The 10,803-nt window shown below is 33.9% G+C and overlaps 1 protein-coding gene across 3 annotated transcripts; it reads left to right on the top strand.

Moving 5' to 3' along the window:
* The first annotated feature begins 3,053 nt into the window (after positions 1 to 3,053).
* On the top strand, positions 3,054 to 9,192 carry LOC128206897 (cell death abnormality protein 1-like). Of its 3 annotated transcripts, none has more exons than XM_052909628.1 (5): positions 3,054 to 3,079; positions 4,808 to 4,888; positions 4,987 to 6,789; positions 8,126 to 8,254; positions 8,456 to 9,192. In XM_052909628.1, exons 2-5 carry the CDS (start codon positions 4,837 to 4,839, stop codon positions 8,578 to 8,580), a joined length of 2,109 nt encoding a protein of 702 aa, XP_052765588.1. In that variant the 5' UTR covers positions 3,054 to 3,079; positions 4,808 to 4,836; the 3' UTR covers positions 8,581 to 9,192. The 3 variants fall into 3 exon arrangements, with proteins under 3 accessions (XP_052765588.1, XP_052765587.1, XP_052765589.1); XM_052909627.1 differs by lacking the exon at positions 3,054 to 3,079 and adding an exon at positions 4,169 to 4,307; XM_052909629.1 differs by lacking the exons at positions 3,054 to 3,079; positions 4,987 to 6,789 and adding an exon at positions 4,169 to 4,307.
* Positions 9,193 to 10,803: the final 1,611 nt, after the last annotated feature.

Below are 10,803 nucleotides of genomic sequence, written 5' to 3'. Positions count from 1 at the left end.
ATTTATGTGTATTTGACGCGAAATAATTGTTCTTATTTCCAACTTGTAGTGTCTGGATGTCTTGAATGTCTAAACGGGCGCAAACACGTCTCCTTCATCTTCTTTTCAGCCAGATAATCTTAAGGTATTATTTTAATAGTCGGTACGTCTTTTTCAAGCTCGACATTTAATAACTACTTCGATTATCTTTCCTGCCATGCACTACAAGTATGATGATTGCAAAAAGCGAATATTGTAGTATTGGGAATCGGGCGGAAAAATAACTATTAATAATTATATTAAATATTCTTTATGTTTTACAAGAACATTTTCATTCAGAAATCTGAGAAAACTGTATTCTTACATAATAAAAACTAAACGGTAACATGTTTTAAAAATCACTTTTAAACCACAAACATGAGAAGTTAAGATCCAATCCATTAGCAGTTCAATTATAAAGAAAATTTGTAATAAGGTACTGTAGTGACTTACTGACTTATAAAATTATGACTAGATAACTTGACATTCTAACACCTTAACATTTCAACATTAACTAGCATTAACCAGAAAAAGAAATATAGTCGGTAGAGGTTATGTCCCTTGTTTCTATAATCGACTGTTCAAATTTCACTATTGATAGTCGCCGACGTAGGCTTGTTCCGATCAAAGGTCGATTAAAATCGATCATCGGCACAACATTAGAATATTGGCTGATGCTATATGACATATTTGACATTCATGTTGTATTAAATTTGAACAACAATAACATAAGTTAATAATTAGTCAGCAGATAACTGAAAAGAAGGTATAAACCTATATACTGACAATATTCTAACTACCGCCTGGTAACGGTCAGTGAATCACGAGTTTAGTGGAACATGTGTGTACTCGAGGCTTTAACTACTTTGTATGGCAACTACTAGCAAGAAACGTTTCGAGACATGTAGTCTGGGTAATCGCTGAAGTCCCCGCATGACAGAGTGAGGAAACATGTCAATGCAAACTAACATGCATTCGCCGGTTTGTTTATTAAACCCTGGCCCCAAATACTCAAGTCATTTCGCAATCTCGAATTCAACTCATTTTTGCCACATTACAGCATTGTATGATTCGAAATAACTACTGTTTTACTCATTAAAATCACGTTCTCCTGCATGATTAAGATATCAGCCTCCGGCTAAATCGACTTCAGTGAAATGCATTTATTGAATAAACCCTTTCAATAATACGGTTAATAAAATCATCTGTATATTTTTGTATATTATTATGAACCGTATAATTACAAGGGTGTATACATGTTGGATTCCAGTGAGGTCGATGAAGTCAAATCAAGTTTCTTGCATCCACACATTATATTACATACATGGACAAATTAGGTCATATTAAAGAACAAGTATAACTGTATAGGTGAACAATTGATATGCATATACGAGGGGAGATCGTAAAGTTAAACATATTCAGAAAACGCTCGGAAATTTGTTAAACCAACATGATTTTTTCTTTGCAACTCAATTTTTTGTTGTTAAACCAGGGTGCCACGATAATTGGTAATTAGTTCAAGATTCTCATGCCCCACCCCTTGGTGACTCCACACTACTTAGGTCATATCAAAGCTTACACTATTTTCTGGGCTGTTAGTGGAAATATCTACTTTGATTGACCCCATGTCAGATATGACGCCGGAAACAGAACAGTATTTTCTTTCTGGGGGTCCTTATTAAAAACTTCGTGTCTTAAAACAAAGTTATTAAAATCGCGACATGGACCGACAATTTTGTTCGCACATGCTATAATAACAATTCTAAGACTTATTAAAATGTTTGAATATCATTAGAAAAGCTTTGAGCGCAGCAAAACTTGATGGGTAAACTATGACAAGCAGTTCGTATACCGAATTCATAAGGATTCACTTAATCCTGGTCATAGATCGAATAAGTACTGTGGTTGCTATTTGTCATGTCCGAGTCGACCCAATTTTACCGAGACTGGCTAATAGTTTCGTAGATAGTGTAACATATTCATCTACAGCATCGTAAAGCTCACTTACTGTCAATAATTCAACAAAAGCGTAATATGTAGAACCTTACCCGTTCACGTCATATCCTCGTCTTCTGTGGATAGGACTACACAAGGGTTCTTCTCTTTCCGAGGTTCCTGCTGCGCAACCCAGCTCCATCGGATTTCATGCGACGGAAAAGAGGCACATCATTAGTTTTTTTTACTTCTTTTCCAGTTTGTCTTTTCGAAAACATTTAAAATGTATCAGTTAAACTGACTAGTGTATATGTTTTTATAGTGAACTCTGTTTGATATTGGTTTTTCATAAAGTTGTTAACTCTTCTTCAAGAAACACAACCTCGAGTGCAGACTTTTTAAATTACAAAAGGCGTCATCAATTTTCTCTGAAGCTTTATAACGCGTTAAGAATAAAGTGTCTATGAGATGTTTTGAAGCTTCAAACTGCAGGATATCAAGGTTTTTTCTTCAGTGTTGTGGCATTCTTCTGCAAACGAAACATAACAAATACGTAAAATCATGAAACGATCCGGTTATAGTTAACCATTGAAATAACCAATCTACAAGATTTCTAATTATTAGATCATTTTTTTCAATGAACATCAGCTGGTACACGTTAAATATCACATTTTGTATTTTTGTAGTCTTTATTATCGTTTCAGTGTATTATATTGTTTCTGCCATTACTTTATTGCTAAGGGAGCGCAGTAGAAATGGGATGTTGGTGGAAGCGCATGCGCACTGACGACGGTAATTAACTTGTATTTCCGTATATTTAGACAGTAACATTCCCCCATAGTGCGACAGGTGATATAAATAGTACTTATTTCAACCGCTTAACTGTGGGGACTTTGCCTTATGGATGTAGTTGGGGTTACGTTTCTATGCAAACTGCATTTATACACATTAAATACGTTACAAAGTAAACAACAGCACAAACATACAACAAGCACCATTGATACTTCGGGTATATATGAATGTTTTGGTCACCGGCTGGGGACGGGTAGTGAATACCTCCATACAATACGAACGTTAACAGTAATATAACTTACGTTCCAGGAATTTAGCAATTGCAGATAAAATAGTAAGTAGCATTCATAAAGCAGTTTAACGGAATTGATATGGCAACATTTGCAATTTTCTGTATTTATTTGCTGGCAATGGATGAATCGATGAGTCGGTTCAATTTTTTTTTTCGAAGTTTAGCTTCGTTATTAGTAGAGCTTAAATACAGTTAAGCATAACTAATATAGGGCAAGTTGGGTATTGTACTTATGTCTCAAATACCCTTAAACCAATTTACTTAATACTTTACGCAGTTGTTCAGGACCATTACACAACGAGGTTACATAACTCCATAATATACTTCATACAAATTATGATCCATGAGTGACTAAGGAACAAACGTTAAAGTATAAGGGCAGGTTAGGATATTTATTAATAACTTCTTTACCCTTCGTTCAATTCACTCATTACTTCAAATACGTGTTAAGGACAATCACATAATCTGGCTGCATAACTCCATATTATCCTAAATATATATTATGCCTCTGATTGACTTAGGAACTAAGGTAAAACTTTTAGGGCAGGTTCAAGTTTTAGGGCAAGTTGGACTTTTAATTAAGAACCTCTATACCTTTCATTTAATATTCCGCACGATTATTGACTTCTATCTTACAATAAGGTAACATAACCTTTTTTAACTCTGAATACAGATTAAGATCCTTGATCGTTTGTGTTTATAATTTAATATCAGTGCATAATTTTAAAATAGGAGATTTTAAAAGTGCATGTAAATAAACCTTCTTCAAAGCAGGGAGAGTGCTATTTTTCTTGTTTCAACGTTTTACTTCAAGTACAAGTGATTAACGATGTGTATCGTAAACCTAATACTATTAACCTACTATAAATGTGAAGAGATATTTTAATATTACGTTATAAACGAGCATCTTATGAATAATATATATGCATAAAAACCACATTTATATCCTGAGCGAAGACGAATATTTATAAATCTTGAATACACCTTTGACAATATACAAACGTTTGCCTTTTATGTACGTGTTCTATACGCCCCATTGTTATCGAATCAATGCCCCTTTTCAAACATTGTTTGGTGGATATATAATGGTTAGGATATTTTCATAATTATATGTCAATCGTTAGAAACGTGACTGTGGTTGTTAAGATTTAAAATTCGTTAATGTCATTTCCATTTGGATATATATTTGTGTCAATTGGGTTAAAATAACTACGGATATTAAATATTATATATATGGACTTAAAGATTACACATATTAACATTGGCTACAGTAAGTATGAATTGATTTAATTCATGTACAGCTTTAATGAAAGCTAGTTAAATACAAGTATATCGTTTGGCACTTCAAATTGCATAAATATTAAATGTAGAAATTGAAGACTTAATTATTTAAATTTCAGTACATACATAATTTGTATTTGCTGTCGTGTTTTTTTTAAATAAATTTACTCACAAACAACTGAAAGCTAAGCTAATAGATAAACATTAATCTAAACACATTGTGTCTGATTCAGACAACTGATTGACACCTAAATTAAGTGTAGAAAAACAATACCGCATTGCCACTTCATAATTCATAGATAATAAGACAAACATTGATTTCTTATTAATTGAAGTTACAGTGCATCAAAATGTTTACAACTTGAAGTTACCAAGTTATATTTTGGCGCATATATATTGACGTGTTTTGCTTCTTTAAGTTAATAATCTAACAACACCTAAAAGCTGATGAATGTTCGTTAATCTATATCCGCATTGTGTCTGTTTCAGACAACTGTTCGAGACACATACAGGACAGAATGGTGTTTTGGATATTTGGTTTGCTCTGCTTGGCACGATCATGTACGGGAGGTATGTGTAAACTGTTTGAAGATATAATGTTATATTAACATTAAATAAATTTATTATATCTTATTAGTCTTAATACATTTTGACACATTTGTTTACAGTCTTAATAGACGGGGTGGACTGCAGTCAGAACTGTGCTTGCTGTAAGGGAGGAATGGCACGATGTGGATATAATGATAGTATACCAGTGGATGAGTATTGTTTTGATGGCTGCGTTGATGGAGCATTTGGCTGGAGATGTTACAATCCCTGTATCGGAAACTGTTATACATGTGAACAAATAAATGGCAGACAATGTTACAGCTGCAAAGACACATTTTATGATGTAAACAGTCTGTGTAGCAAAAGCTGTTCAGTTGGGTGTAGTGGAGGAGTTTGTGATGTTGATGGAACATGTAGTACATGTACAGCTCATTTCGAAGGACCTAAATGCGAGACGTGTACACAAGGGAAATATGGTTCAGAATGTACACTTCACTGCGATAATCAAAATTGCCGATGCTCCATTGGAACCGATTGTATAACGTGTAAGTCGGGGTTCCATGGAAGAATGACATTTTGTCAAACGCCTTGCTCACAGGGGTGTCAGGATAGTGTTTGTAATGACGACGGTAGTTGCAACTGTCGAGGCAGATTTACGGGTATAACATGCAGTGAATGTCAGTCTGGATACTATGCAGCAAACTGCAATGTATCTTGTTCCGTGGGATGTGAAAATGGACTGTGTTCAAAAGATGGCACTTGTTCATGTCTTCCAAACTTTGTTACCGCAAACTGTGATACATGTGCGGATGGACGATACGGTGAATTTTGTGATCAGGTATGTAGCGTAGGATGTACAACATCGTCCTGTAACAAAAGGAATGGCTTTTGTGAATGCCTTTATAACTTTCATGGCGATAAATGCGACCAATGCAAATCCGGCCTTTACGGACAAAATTGTGAATTACATTGCTCGGATAATTGCAAAGGAGACACATGTTCACGAGATCAGGGAAAATGTACACATGGTTGTGTTGATAGATATTCGTATGATAATTGTACAATCTCTTGTGACAATGCATGCGCAACATGTTTACAAATTGATGAATCAGAATGTGTGTCATGCTTAAATGGATACAGCGGATCAACATGTCAATGTTTGCCTCATTGTTATTGCGACGTTGCATCTGACGTATGTACTTCATGTGTTCATGGGTTTGCCAACCCTGAAAAACAATGTAAATGTCAGTCACAATATTGTATCGGAACCGAGTGTGACAGATGCATCAACCTAACGTTTTATGTTGATGAAAATACGTGCTGTGAATGTCCAGAGAATTGCAAAGATGGTGTTTGCAAGAGTGGGCCAATTTGTACATCTGGTTGCATTGATGGGTTTTACGGAATCGAGTGTTCTCAAAGTTGTTTGTCCCTTAGTGCTGATTGTTTAAGGTGTATTCAGTCTGATGGAAAGTGTCTGGAATGTAACGACGGTTTCTATGCCCATAGAAATGGAAGCTGCATCAGATGTAGCAGAAACTGTAAGAATAAACAGTGCAATTCTGAGACAGGCACATGTACAAATGGTTGTGCAAAGAGGTTTTTGGGAGACAAGTGTGAGATTCAATGTGGGTCAAACTGTGTAACATGTCAGCTAGATTCGGGAGTATGTTTGTCGTGTACAGACACAACTTACCATGGATTGTTTTGCAACAAATCATGTAGCACCTCGTGTTTGGACAGCAAATGCGAACAAATGACTGGATATTGCCACAATGGCTGCTCTCGAGATTCGTTTGGAAGTATGTGTGATATCAAATGTCCTGACAATTGTCAGCAAGGGGACACGAAAACGAGATGTAATATCGATGGCAGCTGTTTATACGGCTGTATTAACGGCCTTGAAGGCAGGATTTGTACAGGTGCGTGTATACGCCGCTAATAAATTTGATTTGATATTTTGTTTTCACGGCTTCAGATATGTTGATGTTGACGAGACTTTGCATCATTAATGTTCATTATCACAAAATGACGTAGATTTGTTTGGAAACAAAAGGGCAACACTGAATGTACTGATATTTTTTGTCGAAACCCTTCAGTAGGGCTGCATGCTTTGATATTAAAACATGTCCATGAATTATATTTTCGAAGTTTTTGTAACAAATGGTAGGTCCGTGTGTGGGATATAATAACCGGGTTTTGAATGTGCAAAGATTGTTTTTGACTCTGCAGCCGTGCCTCCTTTGACTAACATGTATATCGAGATATGCTTTCATGCAAATATTAAACACAAACATTCGAAAAATTGGATTGATCACCGTTGTAATATATTTTTGAAGAGGTGAAAGTTTTAAATTAAGATCGTAGCGGAATACTTAAAAATATTGATACATTTTTAAGACAAAAGGTCTTGTAGCTATAGACTCGACATATCTTGTAGATGCATATTTTACAAATAGCACTGAAAGTTACTTTGAATTGATTATTCTTCGGACCAATATTTGTTACATCTCGAACAAATCAAACACTGAAAGTTACCTTGAAATTATTCTTCCTTGGACCAATATTTGAAACAGCTCGCACAAATCAAAAGAGTCTCATAATTATGATAACATTATATCTGTACAAAAATTGCAGAGTGTCGAGCTCGACCAAGAGGCCCGAGGATTGTTTGCCTTAATTGCTACATACTTTGCTTTCTTTCCGAGATGTTTGTCGTAAGCAATAAAGGATGGAATTACTTTAAGTACAAATATTCTGATTTATCACAATGACCACAGATGTTCATGTACACTTTATCATTTATCCAATGCCCGTTATTCAGCCGATTTAAATGAAATAGCGTAAAATTTAGGTGTTTTGTTCACATTTTATTACTTTCATAGTATTAGATTAGTTGCTCGATGGTCGTCACATAAAAAAGGATCAGACGAGTGATGGGCAGTTCCCAAACATGGTGATGCTAATAAATTTCTGCTTGAAATTGTTACTGATTTTAGTGAAAATATTTAAACCTAGAGGCTTTCACCTTTCTAGAGATGTTCTTAAACTCAGCAAGACACTGGCCATTCGCCGTACATTTTGCATTATAAGGTGTAGTTATGAATAATTTTACTTCATCACATTTCATTGCGTATGAAAGGGTTATGCAGTTAGTCCTTTATATTTATAAGATATCATAGGTTAGCCTCGCAACATACATGTACAATGTATTTTCTTATTGCTTACTACAAGTTATTACTAATACTTAAATTTCAGAGAGACGAATTTACCTTGGTTCTACCACAATAGGTGCTCTCGCAGTTTTGTCGGGAGTTTTGGGCATTTTGCTTATTTGTACCGCTACTGGATGCTACTTGTGGAACAGACGAATGTCTAAATCAATAGGTATGCAGTTATATTTTGTAGTGTGTTTTTTAGGTCAAACTATATTATCAAATCGTGTACATGCTTCATGAAAATACTCATCTTTATAAACTTTGAAATAAAATAGTTTAGAAGGACATACCTGATTGGTTTACATAAATAGCTCCTGTCTCAAACACACACAAGTATATATGTCTGATACGCTATATTTCATTTTTACAGAGCATAGCTTGGAAATACACTTAGATCAGCGTGAAATAGAACGGGCCTATGAACAGCTACAAAGAAAAACTAGCGGAGAAACAAACAGGAATATTGACGACACTTATGCTGTACTTTCCATTTAAAAAATAGACACACGTTTTATTCTGAAACTTGGACATTGTTAGTTTCCTTTCTTTCATTTTGTTGTATTATATTTATAGTTTCAGTTTAAAAATGATTTGTCTTCAAATTTGTTTTTGAAATTTAGAAAAAAAATAACTGTTACTCGTACATGTACGATGTACATGTAGGAGCATTTGTCTCAGACGTGTTCTTAACCACATGGTCAATGTTGCAGCAAGTGACAGGTTGAGCGCTTATTTACTGATTCAACTATACATTGTTTGCAGCAACAATAAAATTAATCAATATTAAAAAGTGACAAATATGTCAACATATGTTGTTTTTCACAGATAAGGAAAGATAAATTAATACAAGGGGCACTTTTGGCTAACATCTTGTACTAAAGTGACATTATCAAAGATATGACTTTTATTTAGAATAATTCAATTTATGTCTGTAAAGTGTCATTTTACGTTTTACCAAACTGGTCAACTTACACACAAAATTGAAATGCTTTAGGCATTTAATTATGATTTGGTGATTTATACTTCCAAAAGCTTTCTCGGTACGACAATTATAATTTGCCCCGATTTATTTGAGTTTTTCAAATATGAAATAATCCCTTGTATTAGTTTAAATTTACCATCTATATATCTCACCTTAATAAATCTAATTTGATTTAGTGATACTATGTTTTAGATTATTTTCTCCTTTTATATTTGCTATGTTCTTTTGTGCGATTTTGTCATCCATATAAAAAATATCCGACTAATCAGACGCCAATTTGAAAGAAGTTTGAAGCCCTACCTGTACCAGTTTCGTATATAATGGGTTTCAAATAAATAGTTAATCAATGGTACGAAACAAAATCACGAAATATCCGCGAATCGACTGTTAAACCATCAAAGTCGTGACATTAATTGATACTCATTTCGTTGCAGGCATGTGTATATTCATGGTAACTTCTAAAGATTCACATTGTTTTCCTTGCTGTTTAATTTTGTCGAGTAAGTTTCAACAACATTCATATCACTAGTGTGTTGTTTTTGTTTTTGCTTTCTGTATGTAGTTTTGTAGAAACATATAACTTATGTACAGTGTTTGTTTTTGTGTGTTATGACCTTGTTTCAAGTTAAGCGTATTCCGATGATTTTTGCCTTCATAAACTATCGAACTATCTCATCTGCATTTTCATTGCAATTATGTTGTTTATGATTTTAGATTATATTTTATTTTCCAATGATGTATTTTTTTTCTTTTTTCTTTCACATGTTTTGTGTATCATGCATATTTAATTAAAACGCTATTTTAAGTACCTTTAATAAATTCCCGAGGAGTAAGTGATATCCGATGTTCATTTCAAGAGTTTCCTTTATAACAGTTGTTACTTGTTTTGGTATGCTATGTCACTTATAATGCTGTTTTTTTAAATAGCAAGAACCTCGTTAAGAGTGAGTACTTCTGTTGCGTGTTTGTTTCATTTTAAGTCCTGGTTTAATGCTATATATTGATATAGTGTAACGTAACTATGACTGCTAGGTGCATTGGTTCAAATTGTGGTTATTTTCGTTCGAAACAGTTATCGTGTGAGAATAAGATATACGTTAAACAAGAACAGTATGGCCTTTTGATTTGTATCAGGTCGTCCATTTTTTTCCTAATTGAATGAGTTAGCGCAATGTTTAAGTCACCACTTTTAACTATATTCCTTACACTTTTGCTAGCCACAAAATGTTATACTGTGTTGAATATAAATGTATTGTCATCGTATAAACATTTAAAGCAGTCATATCTTTGTTATTTTATTTCAATATCAAGTGTAATTTAGCGTGATGTTAAAATGTGAACATTAATTATGTGATTGTTTATTTACATGGAAAGCAACACATCTTTTATTTGCTATAAACAAGCGCGCACAATTCTTTAATCTATGTTTAAAATGACTCGGCACTGATCCATTTTATATTTTTACAAATAAAGTTATTAATACGGGTTTAATATAAAAACAGGTAAAACATGCTCAATTCATTATACTATAAAACAAATCAAAACAAATCATAAACGACATATCCGCTTTTATAAGGAGACATTTAATAACAATGTACATCTTTACATCAATATGCCCCATTGTGTATCGAATGACTGTACACATAGATGTATAGTTAATTCCAACTCCGATGACGGAAAGTTACTAACGTTGTAGTTAGAAACAGAACTTCATAGCACATATCGTATGTTTGTAC

This window comes from Mya arenaria, chromosome 10 (genome assembly GCF_026914265.1).
Source record: "Mya arenaria isolate MELC-2E11 chromosome 10, ASM2691426v1".
NCBI lineage: Eukaryota > Metazoa > Mollusca > Bivalvia > Myida > Myidae > Mya > Mya arenaria.
Note: the sequence above shows the minus strand (reverse complement) of the source record. Positions and strands in the feature narration are given on the sequence as shown.

Bases quoted from the DNA above. Each gene is read 5' to 3' on its own strand.
- LOC128206897 (XM_052909627.1), top strand. From the start codon at position 4,271: ATGGACTTAAAGATTACACATATTAACATTGGCTACA. The intron at 4,308-4,807 runs GTAAGTATGAAT...TGTCTGTTTCAG, and splicing joins ACATATTAACATTGGCTACA to ACAACTGTTCGAGACACATA. The intron at 4,889-4,986 runs GTATGTGTAAAC...ATTTGTTTACAG, and splicing joins GGCACGATCATGTACGGGAG to TCTTAATAGACGGGGTGGAC.